We start from the raw sequence: 16,746 nt of genomic DNA, 5'->3' as shown, positions 1-16,746 counted from the left end.
CATTTTCTTTTTAAGCCTCTTCTTCTACCCCTCATGCAATTCTCCAGCCCTCTGGCCTCTTCTTATTGGGCCAGAAACACCCACAAATACAGCATCTATCCACTTGTGTCTGACTAGATACAGCTGCTCTTCCTTACCTCACCCCATTCCCGTCTATTCTCAACTACCCGGCAACCTCCTCACCACGTTGCTTCACGCTAAATTCAACTGCTTCTCAGGAGCCTGCCCCTCAGTCAGCCCTCTCCCAGGTACAGGTTATTTTTCATCTGTGTTTGAGAAGCACGGATCACACCTGTCTCTCTACCAGGTAGACCAAGGCTTTGGAGGCAGGGTGTGTCTTGTTCACTGGGTTCTAGCACTTAGCACAGTAAGCCCCACATACTGAATTTACAAATGGAACAGGTGTTTTTGTTTTTCGTTTTTTGTTTTTTCAGGTACAGGCTCTCTGAAGTTCATTTTCTCATTTTTACTTTCTTACGCCCTTCCAATATACTAAAGGAGTCTCCACAAAATAAAGAACTTTCTAAATTCACCATTCAGTTCTAAGTGAATAAAGAAAAGCTATCCTCAAGACATTTATGAACTATCCATATGGTTAGTGGGACAACTTTTCTGTTGTTCAACACATTGATTTAAAGCTCGTACAACTTCAGTGAGAACTTCCGCTGTAATACTAGCAACAACAAACACTGATTAGTGAAGCTGGATAATTCGCTGCTTCTGCTGTCTTTCACATTCTTGGAATGGAAGCTGTGTTGGAAAGAGAAGAAATAGCTGAAGAGTAACTGACTATTTGTCTTCAAGTCTAACATGATCTCAACAGCGGTCCCCCTTTATTTTTCAAGAAGTGAAGGGAAAGAAATTTAAAGCCTCACAAAAAAGGAACTTTTAGCCCATAAGGAAGTGACAACCACTGTTAGCATTATGTTTTAACTCCCAGAAAACTCAGGAGTTACATCCTGCAAAATCAACAGTGTTAATATTCACAATGAAGTAAAATTAAAGGGAAAAAAAGGAAAGTGAGTTAACCTGGATTACAGCATTGGTTTTCTATTCACAATACTCCTGAATTTGATTCTCTGTCATTCTTTTCCTTACAAGATGATTATCTTCTTAATTTTTGAGTATGTTCAAAGGTTATAAACTCTCCAGGCTTGTGTTAAAATATAAGTAAAATGGTAATTAAAAAAAACAAGGCACTAGAAAAGAAAATCGAAGTTTTTAAAAAAGTATGTTTCTACAAATCTCTATGTTATCAATTCTCTATCAGTTGTATCAAATTTCTGTCTTCATCAATTCCTCGCTTTATTATGTAATTTTTCATTTTTGGTGAAATGAACTTAAAATGTGTCTATAATATTCTTGATAAAACTGCTATTATTAGATTTAATACATTGCTTCTGTGAGCTTATGTTGCCAAAAGCAGACTCATAATTTCTATCAACTTTAGTCTCAGAAACCTCACATCTGCATGTTTATATTTGGCTTACAATATGAAATACAGAGGAAAGAAACATTAATAAGTCTCAGGAAGATCTACAAAACAACCTGTGAAAGTATATCTTGGATATTAAAAGGCTCATGAAAACGATAAAAAGAAATGTTTATTATATGGCATAATCAATGAACGCATTCCACATTAATGCATTTCTAATGAAGCCTACCCACTGAAGCACAAAAATCTGAGAAAAAAAAATAACCATTTTTAAATGAAATTCATTCTAAAATGTCCTGACCCATTTACCTGAGTCTCTTAATATAGTTAAGCTATTTATGATAACCCAAATTCATCATGCCAAACAGGATTATAACACTGTTACCCCTGACTCCCTCAAGTATGAAGGTCCGCGCAGGTCCGTGCAACAGTTTCCGGCCCCCGTCACTTACAGGTTAAGGTTTCCTTCTAATGCATCTCCCCCTTACTAGACTTCAGTCTTTTAATCTCTTGTAATACATAATTAACCTTAATTTAAAGATACCGATAACCCCTTATGGGTTGGAGCTGAAGGTGTCGCAAAGTGCTCACAATTTTCCTTTAGTTCAGAGGTTTTTTAAAAAAAACTATCTGCTTACTTTGAGGTGCCTGATTATACTCTAGATCACTGATGCTGCCAAAAGTTTAAGTATTGGAAAAGTGTAGCTTTGCTAAAGTATCGTAAGGACGATAGTTTCAATGAGGTAGGTATTATCTTTTGCACAGTAAAAGTAACAATATTCTGTATTCACCACTGAAGTGATTCTTGATCACAATAACACATCAGATATCAGTGAAAGTTACACAAGCTGAGACGATTTTCAAGTCAGTTCTCAATATTAACAATGACTGTTCGAGTTCTATCTGCTTTTCTGAACAATCTTTGTGAGTCTACTCTGCTCCTACCCCTTCCTCCCCCAATCCCTCCTTCTTCCATTCTTTGCAGGCATTAAGAAATAGCCATTACATTTAATACCGGTTTAAACTTAGCTAAGACTATTGTGATGTAAGTGTCTACATTGAGTTATATAAAGATTGAAGTAATGTTTTTCTGTTGTCTGCATATTCGCCCTGATATTTCATTGTGTCCTCAGAGGTTCAACACATCAGACAGTTCAAGAGGCAGCCGACAATATGGGCTATGCTAACAAAGGAAGATACCCAGAAATAACAACAGAGAATTATTATTACATTATCACTGAAAAGGGCTTTATGATTACACCCAGTTAATATCCTTTAACTAAAGGCACAAATAATTTAATTGATTTGTTTAAGGTCATACCACTAGTTAGTAGACGAGCCAGAAGGAGCACCAAAACTTCCTCGTTCCAGTGATTCTACTATATACTATTAACTCTTTTTTAACATTTCACTTTTTGTTTTTAACTGTGACAAAATGTACATAACATAAAATTTACCATCTTAACATTACTAACATTTATGTTTGCCTATTTGAACAAAGACAATGTAACAGACACCAGAGCAGCAAAGGAGAACATATTATCACCGTGTAGAAATTAAATCCTAATACTCACTTTTATTTTTATTACCTTTTCAAAAAAAGATTTATTTATTTATTTGACAGAGAGAGCACATAAGCAAGGAGAGCTGCAGCCAGAGGGAAAGGGAGAGACGCAGGCTCCCCGCCGAGCAGGGAACCAAACGTGGGGCTCAATCCCAGGACGCTGGGATTGTGACCTGAGCCGAAGGCAGAGCTTAACGGACTGAGCCACCCAGGTGCCCCCTAATACTACCTTTTAGGTGAGAGACACATGTGGTGTTTTTCTATCAATAGCTCTGCAGAGAAAACTGCATTTTTGTTCCTACATAGAGCATGTGCCATCCAGCTATACTACTTCATTGCACTAGTTTAATAAGAAAGCCCCTATTTAAGTCTCTCCCAAACCAAATACGACTCATCTATGAGAATGTACAGATAATAATATAGGACAGGAAAAAAAAAAAGTACTACCCAGCAACCACAGGCATTACCAACGAAAATATTAATAAGAATAGCTTACTGTTTCATAAATACTTGCTGGTGGCATCATCCCAACTATAAAAGGACAAATGTAGGAGTCTTGAGCTGCTCGATTCTAACCTTCTCTTCTGTTCACCATGGTTCAAGCACAGCCGCACTAAACTCTGCCACTACATCAAGATGTAGTGAAGAGATTCACTTTGCAATGTCCTGTCTCTTTAACGTTTCAGATAACGTTACCAAGTATGACTCACTTTTCTTCCACCCACTTCCTTATTTAAACTTTCCCTGCCTGACAGTCAGCATTTAAAATTTATTCACTAACTAGAAGAAAATAAATGCCTGGCTTTTTCTCTATTTGGGACCTTTCTCAGGGTCAGTAAAAACTGTACCATAATGTGGATTTCATTTTAGTTAAAGTTGTAAACACATCGATTGATCACTTTTTACTCTGATATTTTAGTATCAGTCCTTTTGAATTTCTCCCATGGTAATGCCACGTAAGGCATGGCACCATAAAAAATCCTAAATAAATTTAGAACTTGGATTTGTCATTTACAGATTTTCCTATAATTGCCAAATTTTCAATTCTCAACTCTCCTACACAGATTGTTATTTATAATTAAAAAGAGAAATTGAGCAATGGGACCTTTTTTTTTTTCCTCTTTTGTCCTCAGAGACGTGCACAACTTTCTCTTCCAAGGAACTGTAAAATGATGCTTATATTGCATCTTTGATCTGAGAAATTCCAGGTACTTTGTAAAAGCTGTATTTATTAATCCTTCCAAAGCACCATACTGACATGAATAAAGAATACAAATGCAATGGTCTTGTTCCTCTGTAGCACAGATAAATTATGAATGTATCTCACCAGCAAATCAGCAACTTGCAAGCTTAGATTCTGCACATGGGCAGATACGCCATTGACTCAGTTTCATTGACCTGCAGCCCTCTTTAGAAAGGATCTGAACTTCTAGTTTGCCATAGCCCCGCTCTCTCCAGGACACTACTCGTGGATGCTGCATTTGTTGATATTTTCTGCATTTAGGCACTTCAGTTTGTGATATTTTTTGCATCAGGGTCACAATACTGGCCCGTGAGTCAGGGCACCAACGGTCCAGGCTATTATTGTGACCTGAAAAATCATTCAGCTTTCTGGAACTGTCTCTACGTCTATAAATGAATTGCTTAGTTAAGATGATCTTTAAAGGGGCACCTAGGTGGGTCAGTCATTAAGCATCTGCCTTCGGCCCAGGGTGTGATCCCAGGGTCCTGGGATCAAGCCCCACATCGAGCCCCACATCGGGCTCCCTGCTCTGCTGGGAGCCTGCTTCTTCTTCTCCCACTCCCCTGCTTGTGTTCCCTCTCTCGCTGGCTGTCTCTCTGTCAAAAAAAAAAAAAAAAAAAAAAAAAGATGATCTTTAAAGAGGCTTCTAAATCCAAGATAAAGTTGATTATTTTAAAACTATCCTAATTAGAAATTAAAGAAAAAAAAAATTAGAAGCCTGGAAAGAGTTATGGTTACAATCTGTTGAATAATTTGTGAATACTTCCATATTTGTGTCCTTAAATGAAACATTTGCTAGTGCACATTACTCTTCCAGGTCTAGACTAGAAATGTGTGAAAAGCGAAGATTACACAATTTCCTCTTGCTTAGCCCATCAATATTAGGGAGGTAGCCCAAATATCTACAGCAACAAAGAACATTTTCTTCCTCTGTAAGTAAAACAACAAGCTTGTGGTTTTCCTATATTAAAGTCTTCAGAATGCTCTGACTTTTGAAATCATAATAGAAAGATCAACAGAAACTATACCAGAAAAAGTGAAATATTTCCTCAAAGAGTAGGGGACACATCAATTAGCAGCTAAAGCTAAAAAACTGTTGAACTGGTGGTGTGGGTGATCTGACTCATTCATTTCACGGGTGTTATTAAGTAGAACTTTAAAAACAGTGGAACAGTTGGTGCTTCCTCCTACTTAGGAACCAGCCTCACGTTTTACCTTCATCTCGTGGTGCTGGTCCAGCTGGTCCAGTTCCAGAGGACTTTCTCCATCTTCCCGCTCTTGCACCTTGGCTTCTGTGTCTGCCCCTCCTTCTTCCAGGGGGAGCACCTGGCTGACCCTGGGAGTCCTGCAGCCACTGTCAGAAGCATTTCCATCATAGTCATTTGCTGTGGGGGATGCAGAGCCTGTGGTTGCTTCCTCCTCTCCTTCTCCGTTCACTAAGTTCACAGCAAGCAAGGGGTCAGAGGTTTGAACTGGAGTTTCTGGGCTAAGAGTGGCCACTTTATCCTCTTCACATTCCATCTGGTTCTGTGCTGCCATCACACCGTTAGCCACACCAGTCTGTACACCCTGAGTTGGATCTGCGTCATTTTCCGGCTTCGGCGGTGGGTGCTGGGAGAGGAGCTTTTGCTGAGGGGTGGCTGTCGGTCCATGCCTTCCTGGGGTTCTGGGAACATTCAGGTTCACACCAGAGTCTTTCTTCAAATCACTGTAATTTGATAATGCGCTAAAAGATAAAATATAAGAGGAAGCATGTAAACACTGGCATGGAAAAGTTCTAGAAGATAGACCAGCTTATTCCGGCTGAATATTGAGCGAAGACTTTTTCCTCTGACGGTTTTAGAAATGTGGACTGGAATAGTCGGGCATGGTTCTCAGTCTCTTGGGATGCTACACACACGTAAGTAAAGATGGTAAGACTGAGCATTTGCTATAGGGTCTGGAACATTTCCTTGCGCGGCTTGTCAATGTGGCTCATCGGTACGGACTGAGATGTGGGAAGTACTTACAGTGAAAGGCATCTTTTCCCAAGAATTTTACTTTTATACAATTCAAAAACGAGTATCATCAGACCCCAAATTATGAACAGGTTAGAAATGAAAGGTTACTTCTGTTTAGAAAGCAGAACACATTCTCAGAAATGTTGTTACCCCTGCTGCCATAACCGAACCGACCTCTCTGCTTCCAGTCTCCATCCTCTCAAATCCATTCTCTCCAGCTCGACCACAGAGGTCGAAATCTCTGAGGGCACCCTGTACACTTAGAAGGTAAATCCAGCATCCTGTCCCCGGCCTAGGAGTCTGTACACATGAGCCCCCACTTGCCCTGGCCCCGTTCAGTTCCATTTGTCCTCACTCACTGTCTCTTGCCACTCCTGTCTCCCTGCTGTTCCCACACCGCCAACCAGCCAATGTGTGCATCTAAGGGTCTCTGCAGCTGCTCTTCTCTCTGCCCAAGCTGACCTTCCCCAAGACATCGGTGTGGCTGACTCCTTCCATCATTCGGGATTCTGCTCAGCATCACCTCAAAGAGGCTTTCTTGGATTATTCTAAGTGTACCCTACCAGAAACTACACATCTCATTTTAGTTTTCCTTAAAGCCCTTATTACTTGGTATTATATGTAATCCTAATAGTACAATAAAACCTAACTGCCAATATATTACAATGTCCCCATATAAATATGTGCATAATATTTTATTCCAGGATTCCAGGGAGGAAAAACATAAATCTCTGGGCTGCAGTCTTGGAGAGATTCCTATGACCTAATAAGGAGACAAAGCAAATACAGACTAATACTCCGTAAGGGTGCAGACTGCGCCTCTCTTGTTCTCTGCTTTCTTCCCGTCGTAGCCCAGGGCTGGGCATATAGAAAGTGCTCAGGGATCAATAATAAGTGACAGTAACCGTAATGGTGATCAGGACAGTCACTAAATAACAGCAGCTAGCATTTATTATTAAGTGCAGGAAAATACATGGTATTCTTTATATTATTTATTTCAACCTCATAATAATTCTAAAATAGGACCCCAAAACAGAAAAATTGAAGCTCAGAAACTTGCATAATGAGGTGATGTCACATGGCTAAGAAATGATACAGCTAGAGTCTGACCCTGAAGTCTGACTAAATCCATGGTCTTAAGCCCACATTGTAATATATTAGATCATGGAGGACGGAATGAGGAGCAGGTGAGTAGCCTGCATACAGAACGTGGGAAGGAAGTCCAGGTCTGACCTCTTCCCCAGTGCAAACAGAGGTTACGGGCTCGAGGACACAGCAGCACAGCCCATGGACAGCGCTCAGATGGGTGTTACCTTCTCCCTTCATCCTACTCCTCCCAGACACTGTTGGTCTGGGATGGAGAACGGCACAGAGAATAACCAACCACAGCTGGCAAGAAAGTTAACAAAAGACATGGTAAGCTCAGCACCACGGGAAGGGAAGGAACAATTTGGCAGGGAAAATGCCATATATGTAAGAGCTGGTGGTTGTCCATGTAAGTACGTGTCACATACTCCACTGTTAATATGTGCCTTCTAGGGGAGCACGCCCCTGGCCTAGATGATTTCTCAAGCAGTCCCTGGAGATCTGAATGGCATGGTCTTCCTTTTCTTGCCCACATCAGTGTCCAGAAACCCAGCAGAAAGATCCTCAGCAGAGCCTGTGAACCAACTAGGCTTGCTTAGGATTTTTGGAAAGGACTGTTCTGGATGAAGGGTAAGAATTTCCTGTAATAAGTGATACCCAGGGGATAGGCGCATGGAGGTGGGATAGAGAGAAGGTGGTGAGAGGTCAGTAAAAGCAGTGGTTGAACCAGTACATATATTCCTGCTGTTTTGTGGGTATCAGACCGTGAGGAAAAACAGATGGCCTTGACGTATTCTTAGGAAAAACCAGGGTTCAATTTTGTGCAAAATGTTATTTTTTTCTAAAATCTGGAAATCGTTCATAGGTTAAAAAGACTAGTTTCTCTTACACTCCAAAAAAGAAAAAAGAAAGAAAGAAAGAAAGAAAGAAAGAAAGAAAGAAAGAAAGAAAGAAAGAAAGAAAGAAGAAAGAAAGAAAGAAACCATAGTAATACATACAGACATATATAATAAATAAAATTCATGTGCTCCAAATATATCCTTCAAATCACTCACCTTAATATAATAGTGTTACTTGCATTACTGTAAAATTTTTTTCTTTTAAGATTTTATTTACTTGACAGAGAGAGACACAGTGAGAGAGGGAGCACAAGCAGGGGAGCGGGAGAGGGAGAAGCGGGCTTCCCGCTGAGCAGGGAGCCCGATGTGGGGCTCGATCTCAGGACCCTGTGATCATGCCCTGAGCCGAAGGCAGACGTTTAACGACTGAGCCACCCAGGCGCCCCACATTACTGCAAATTCTGATACACAGGTAAAATCTTAATAGTGTTGTCTAGTAGTTGGTAACCTATGACCCCACTCTCCCTGTCAGTTTACTGTAGTAACTCGGCCTGCTGAATCTCTATGCCACAAGATGCTACTTGAAGCTGCAACAACTGGGGTAAAACCTGAAGGCTACACATACTATAGGCATACGGACATCACGCAACAGGAAATAAACTTCCCATTCAAATCCTATAGACTCAACGCAATGCTAACCCATTCCCACACTTCTACGGTCAGTTCCTACTGGCAATACCTCACTAAGAACATATAATCATTTTTCATATTGGCAGTAGACTCTGCTACAAGTAACACCCCTTCACCAGATTTGCCAAAATGCTCATGTTACATTCTATCTGCACTTAGAATAAGTTTGCTTAAAACAACACATCTCTCCTTAGATACAACCTTCAAACTTAGTGTCAAAATGACTTTGAATCTGTGAAGTCTGAAAGAGTAACAGAAAACTGGTACTAATAGGTGGAAAAACTATGTACATTTTGTGTATGGACAGGAATGCAAACAGTGGATTACCAACATGGTGAGAATCAGAAGGTCCAACCTTTTCAATACTGACTAATTAAGGGATTCCCGCAGCTCCCCCCAAACCTGGTATGCACTATAGACAGGGGTCAGGGCTCCAGCCCTTCCTGATATTATGCAGTCATTGGACATGGCCCTGAGAATCTGCAAATAGGTAAGGTGACTCTTTGTGCTACTGAATCAACTTGCCCTGAGAAACAAAAACATTTAAAGTGGAATTAAATCATTCTGGTAAAGATTACTATAATTTAAGATAGCAAACGTATTAAAATTTCTACTTCAGAGGAAGAGACGTTGAAATTTAAATATTTATGACTCAAGTTCCCACAATTGATTGGGAATGAAAATGAAGACAGGCTTCTGAACTACTTTTCTTCTCAAGAACTTGTTTCTAAATATAGTCTCATTTTAAATGAAGGACACTGCAGTTTTGTACTTGGTCACAATTTCAGAAGATTTTTGAAGTATTTCCAAGCTATGATCCACTATGTAAATAACAATAAATCCTGCAAATAAATAATGCAATCACCTAGCGGGAAACCATTCTCAAATATTACACCGGAATGAATGGAAATATTTGGCTTCAAGGATGAAAGGGAGGTTATATACACTGTTTAATTAAATATAGACTTTTGCTGATAGATAAAATTAAAGTCCTTCTGATAAAAATTTTTTAAAAAATTCTATTTATGTCAGTGATGGGAATTCTAAGAAAAAGCAATTGAGGTCATAAAGGAGAAAAGCAACTTATGGGAGTTTATTTTTACCTTTAAGTGAGAAATTCACATTTTGCCTACCTTTTTTGAAACAGGACTAAAGAATATAAAATTATATCTAATAAATACAAAATGGAAACTTAGCACTTATTTTGCTATTGGCAATGTCTCCTCATAAAACCTAGCAGGATACAAGGGAGTGGGGAGAGGGACTGAATGGGGGCTGAATGGATACTGAAGACTGATGTTAAATAAAAAGTGGGTCAGAAAGAAGGCCACAGAGATGGCACAGGCCGGCAGAAATTACAGCCACAAACGTGCAAAGTGAGAAACAAGGAGAGACAACCTCCTGCTTTCCCAGCCCAGACATCTAGCTACCACCGGCATGACCCCGAGGCGTAACACAACGTGACATAGGCAGATACAAAGGAAATGAGGGCGCATATCTATTGATCTATACGGCACATAATGTGATGAAAAAGCTGGCGGCAGAGACCGCGCTGCACATAGAGAATATACAGTAAATGACAATTCATATTAGGGCAAGTTTAAGTATTTTTAAAATTTACTTTTTCTAAAAGCCTACCAAACCTAGTAGAATTAAATACTCACTATTTAGAAAATCTATTACTCTATCATCTTAAACACACACACACACACACACACAGAGAGAGAGAGAGAGAGAGAGAGAGAACCCAGCTTTCTTCTCCCCTCCTCTTCCTCCCATTGTAAATTAGCTCTTACCTGCCTCCTTCAAAGCGACTGATGAGATCTGATACCTTACTGGGTTTTTCTTTTGAGACACAAGAAGCAGAGGCAGGTTTAACTTCCTCCATCCTTGGTTTCTCACTAGATAAAGCTTTATGCCTGGGGGTTTGGTGTCTATTGGACAAAGGTGAGTTCTGCAGATGTAATGGCTTTGGAGGCACTGTAGAAAAAGAATGAAAAGAATTCAGTATTTCACTGATATGTATTCTAAAACAAATAAAACTGGTGGCCTGGGTGCAAAAATTTTCAGCATTATCGAACTTTTATAAAGGGGTCTGTCAAATTTGTACTGAATTTTAACCAAGGGACCTCTGTCTAGGACATCTGCTGTGTCCTGTAGAAATCCCATCTCCAAGATTCAAGTGGTTCTTTTAATTTTAGGTCATTTTAAAGATGGCTTTATTAAACATCTAGAGATCTACACATTGCTGTGAACTTCCAATGGCTGTTAGAGATAACATAGCAGTTATTTATCTAAATAGAGAAAAGAAAGTACTAAATTTGAAACTAATTCCTAGGGATACACTGCTTGTTATGAAACAGATTTTCTAATTATAGAGTAATAACTAATATAACAGAATCCAGAGCTAGTAAATTAGACATAAAAGCCAACAAAACAATAACAAACAACAGTAATTACTATAGCATCTTCCCATATAACAAAAGCACCTGATTTCATTTGCTCTTAGATGAAATTTTTCACTTTACAGTCCTTTGGGGTAAGTAGCATTATTCACCTCTTAGGTCTATGAAGGTTCAGAGTGGTTAAGTGATTGCCCTGGAGGAAATAAGGCTGATCTGATTTTATGACTGGTACCTAGACTCTAGTTCCTTCCTCTGTCAGCATTGCTCCTTATCACAAAACCAGAAAAAGGGGGTTATAGGAGTTGTATTATTATTGTCTGCTATGTTAATAGTTGGCTTGCATTAATACACCACCAATTATTTGCTTAGCAGTTAAGTCCTTCCCTCAGTTAACACATCATTTCCTGAAATACTAAAATCGACACAATTTCTCTAACATGAGAAATTCTGTAGATGAGAAAATACGCCCTAAGTGCTTGCTTCATCAGTACAGGAATTACTTCAATTCTGAAAACCAATATAATTTTCCTCTTAGATGAACATCCTGGGTAAAGGATTATATAACATGTATGCATTTTTCTATAACCGGTTCTAACAAATCAAATCAAATCGTTTTTCTTTTTTTAAATCTTTGTCTTGACTTCCCAAGGAAGGGTAAGGAATCATGTCTCCTTCTAATTACATGCCCCATTTTCCCCCAGCTGGTTACCCTGGTTTTCAGTCATCTCTTCTCTTCTATAAACTCGGGTGACAGTTGCCTGATGCTCACTGGCCTAGATGTCATCATTTCTATGTGAGTTATCAATTCTTACAAAGAAGGAAAAAAACCCCATATCACAGTAAACTACAGGTATAACAATTAATTTACCTAATTCCCTTTCAACACAAGAAGAAAATCCCAATTAAAAAATGGCAAGCTTCTTTCTATGGAAATGGTGTTATTTTCCAAGAAATGCTCAGGGGGGATGGTTAAACATAGTATCCATTGAGAAAGAAGCGACGTATATAAGTGAGATATTTGTTAATTTTAAGGAAAAATTTCCTGTGTGGAATACACACCAAAATAGCCAACTATGACAATATCCCCCCCAAAAAAACAGTTTTAATATTAGGAATAATTTCAATGTTCCTAATTAGAATATTCAAAAAAGGAAGTGAGCGTGTTCTTTATAATTCTATAAAAACTGTTACAAAAATTGTTATAAAATTGTTATAATTCATCCATCTAGAGTTTGCTCAGTGAACGCTATTTATTACATACCAGACACTGTGAGATGCTTAGAAGACTCAAATAAGATGATATGTATCAGCCAGTTTCTCAGAGATAACTCCACTGACTTTTCCCATCTCAATTACGCCTACCTCAAACTGTTTCATAGCATTGTGTACTTTTACTGCAAAGTGCTTATAATAAATTATTATGATTAGGTAGTCATAAATAGTATTAAATAAACCAGAAATAAAATATTAAGTATAGTTTGGATGTAAAGCTTTCTCTTCCGCAAAGCTGGAGTTCTGTGAGGATAAGAAACAAGTCTGTTTTGATCACAAATATATTCACAGTAACCATATACACAGTGCTTGGCAAATCTGTGGAATACATGAAGGAACAAATTAATGTCATCAAGGAGTTCATAGTCTAGTGTGGAGACAGTTTAATGAGGTTGATAAAAGTGGGCATTGGGTACTGTTAGAAGGCATCTCACAAGGGAGATAATCCAAGTGGAAAATAAAGTAAATATGCACATTTTAAATAAAAGAGCACAAATGTTACATGTATATGATAAAAATCTCAAGATGATACATGAATGGCTAAAGTGTCAGAAACACTGCCTTCGGGGGAAATAACGTATGCTTTGGTCAAAAAACAGAACTGATGAGTAAAAAAGACTCTCATCTTCCCCTCCCCTGCCCCCTCTCATCATTTCTGATCTATCTTTTACCCTATGGAGGTCAACATTTCCAAATGCTTTCTGGACATCTCCTAGGTGTTCTATCAGCACCTCCACTGAATATATCTTTTTTTTTTTTTTTTAAGATTTTATTTATTTATTTGACAGAGACAGAGACAGCCAGCGAGAGAGGGAACACAAGCAGGGGGAGTGGGAGAGGAAGAAGCAGGCTCCCAGCGGAGGAGCCTGATGTGGGGCTCGATCCCATAACGCCGGGATCACGCCCTGAGCCGAAGGCAGACGCTTAACCGCTGTGCCACCCAGGCGCCCCTCATGAAACTTTTTTAAACATTAAAGTTGAATGACTGATGAGTGATAGTACATGGGCTCTACAAAACAGACAACTATGGAGAATGCTGTGGATCAAAGCTCCTGAGAGAAAAAGAACTATTAGCTTTAAATGCTAAATAAGTTATTTTGAGTTATGACTAGCATGGCAGGAAATAGGCCAATATTAAAAGTGGTGAACAAGAAGAAAGACTTATGTTGGAAGTTGCTCAGTAATTTATTTGTTTGACGGGTAGGATTGGTATGAAGTGAATAAACCATTGTTTTCCAAGGCTTTAGGGTATTTTCTGAGGCTGAGGCAAACAAGCTCTGACTATTAAAGGAATCCATTTCAAAAGCTACAGGCTCTTAGATTCAAATGGAAGCTTATCTAATCCAAAATTTAGCTCTTTCCTTGTTTTAAAAACCGTAATTGTTCAAAAATACTTGTTGGTATTTTTTAATTGATATAACTGCCATTTAACATTGTATTAGTTACAGGTGTATAATACGATTCAGTATTCATATATATTGTGACATGATCACCAAAGTCTAATTAACATCCATCACCACACAGTTACAATTTTTTTCATGTGATGAGAACTTTGAGGATCTCTTCTCAGTGATTTTCAAATATATATTACAGTATTATTAACCTATAGTCACCAAGCTATACACTATATCCCCATAACTTCCTTACTAATAAACACAAAAATACAAACCTGACCTTGTTCAGACATATTACCACATAATCATCACTAATAAAGGTATTCGATATTGTCCCTCCTTTTAAATATCACTAAATAAATTGTAGCTATGACATTATTAGCACTCCACAGGAGAAAAAAAAAAAGGATTGAATTACGAGCTCTTTTGAGGATCCAGATCAGTTTCTTAAACTACTGACATTTCAGGTCAGATAACTCTTTGTTTTGGGGGGCTGGCCTGTGCATCCCTAGCCTCTCCCCACTGGCTGCCATTAGAAACTGCCACATGTGGTGTCAAGCAAGAAAGTCTCTAGACAATATCAAGTGCGGGCCATGGGGTGGGGGTGGGGGGGCTGCAAAATTATCTCCAGTTGAGAACACTGATTTAAAATAAGAATCTTCAATTAAAATAAAATTACAGAATGGATCTTGAAGCCTCAGCAGGCTCACCATTCATAATTTGTAAGGGATTTGCCACGAAGTGGGAATAAAGGTATCAGTGCGATAATCCCTTGATCCCCATTAATAACCCCTTCCTTTCTCTGCCTCGGTTACCTAAATACTCTTAAGGGTTTGCAGAAATGAAAAGTAAGCTTCTCTCCACTAGAGGGTGGGGAGCACTTCTATTTGGTCAAGAAGTAAGTAGTGCCCAATTTATTTGGCAGTTGATCTGGTAAAACCAAGATGTAGCCTCATTTCCCAAATGTTTTTCTCTATATAGCACACATTCTTCCAAGTTTTAACCAAAGAGCAGCAGAAACAAAGTAGAGGAAACGTGGCTATGGAGCAGGGAGTCATTCAACAAGTATTACCGAAGGCCTGCGCTGCCACGGGAGACCGGCAGTACAAAGGCGGAAAAAAACTAAGATGGATGAGTGAGACATAGAGTAGGTCAGATTGCCATGAATGAGAAAAAATAAAGTAGGTATGAGGAAGTACGGAATGTCAAAGGTGACAGTGGGGCTAAAATTTTAGCTGGGGAACCAAGGAAGGGCCAGACAATGAGTGAGAGTACTTTTAAAAAGTACGATGTTCTCTAAATCATTTATTTTATACCTGGAAATAGCCCCTATAGTTATGTAAACTTATATAAATTAATCCATATTCAGAACAGGAAGTATATATGTATTTAAATATCAATATATGGACTTTAATATAATTCCAAACACAAAGCAAGATCACGTGCTATCTCCCTGAAGAATATGATTATTTTGGCACACAGCAGCTCAGGAAGGACTGGTGTAATTTATCTCAATGAACTATGAAAAACAATGAAGTAATGCATCTTCCCAAAAAAGGCTTTATAAATACTGAAATTCCTGTTTGTGATCTAGGCGATTACATAAAACTGAACTGCATTCATTTTTTATATTCTTACTTCATTTGCTCTTTGTCATCTCAGGTCTAATAAGCAAGACAGAATTTTGTATTTTGCAAATAGAACAGCTTAAATCACGATCAAAAAAATTTCTATGCTCATATTCATATCAATTATATAGGGAGGAATATGGTCAAAAGAAAAGGTTATAAACTCATGAATGAGTCATTCATTTGAATCACCAATTATCTGACCTCACTTGATAGCCTTACTCCATAGCACCACAAATATAGCTAGTAGTGAGAACAAAAAGAAAAATGTCCCACAATCGGGCAGATTCTATTTTAAGCCCCTTTCTATTTAAGCGCCTTTAAGACTCTTTCAGAAATCCTAAAAACATAAGAACTTTAAAGAGTAACACTCGTTCTTTTATGATGTGTTCTCTTTAACTTTTCTTTCAAAGAACAAGAAAGAGACCAAAGTAAATACAATATAAACCAAATAGAAATTTATTTTTTCCAAAGTATTAGTAATTCTGAAAATGCCCAGTATTGTTTCTTGGCTGAATGTTCAGCATTTGGTACAAATAAAAATCTATTAGGAAGAAACTACACACTAAATCACAGTAGGGCTCAGCTTTGTGTTAACGTTTCCAAAGGTCTTACTCTCTGTCATCAAAATTGCAGTTTTGTGCTCCCCAAAGCTAATAACCAGTTCACTAGAAATTTATTGCTAAAAGGAAATGGTCCCTGAACAAAACATTCAAAGACTTCCACCATTATAATTGTTTTCCCCCTTGTTGACTGCTCAATTCTTGAATGGAGGGGCCATTTATTTTAATATCTGTGGATGACTTTACTAAGAAGCCTTTTCAAGCCCCAGTTCCTGAATAGTATAAATCACATTCTTACTAAGTATATTAAGCACAGTTTTACAATTATCTGTTTCACAGATCCTCTGACATCTAGTAAGTCATACTGACTTTCTGACAGTAGTCATTCATTTGTCACACATTTATTATGCAAATAGTAAGTCAGGCCATGTACTAGGTCAAGCATAATGCATGAAGTGACCACAGTCCCCTTAAGGGGACACGTAAACTTCAGTAATGAGAAAAGAACTATATTAGAAAAATGTGTAAGGTGTTTTAGCAGAACAAATACCCAACTCTGCCTGAGACTGATTTTTTTCCCTGAAAAAAATAAATGCACCCAATATTTCCCATTTAAAGCTTAAAACT

At 38.4% G+C, this 16,746-nt stretch overlaps 1 protein-coding gene across 6 annotated transcripts in view; it reads right to left on the bottom strand.

The window, feature by feature from the left end:
• Nucleotides 1–16,746, bottom strand: part of FGD4 (FYVE, RhoGEF and PH domain containing 4) — a 198,789-nt gene that overhangs the window by 43,451 nt on the left and 138,592 nt on the right. For 5 of the 6 annotated variants that reach the window (XM_087855765.1, XM_087855766.1, XM_087855768.1 and 2 more), the window contains 2 exons: nt 10,654–10,837; nt 5,458–5,968 (listed from right to left, as the gene is read on the bottom strand). In XM_087855765.1, coding sequence (XP_087711891.1) covers nt 5,458–5,968; nt 10,654–10,837 — 695 coding nt within the window. Of the gene's footprint in view, nt 1–3,495; nt 4,864–5,457; nt 5,969–10,653; nt 10,838–16,746 lie in introns of those variants that run through there. The other variant, XM_087855770.1, reaches the window with a different exon arrangement.

This window comes from Ursus americanus, chromosome 25 (assembly GCF_024610735.1).
Source record: "Ursus americanus isolate L20-20 chromosome 25, mUrsAme1.1.p, whole genome shotgun sequence".
Lineage (NCBI taxonomy): Eukaryota > Metazoa > Chordata > Mammalia > Carnivora > Ursidae > Ursus > Ursus americanus.
The sequence above is the reverse complement of the archived record's forward strand: the minus strand, read 5'-3'. Positions and strand labels throughout refer to the sequence as shown.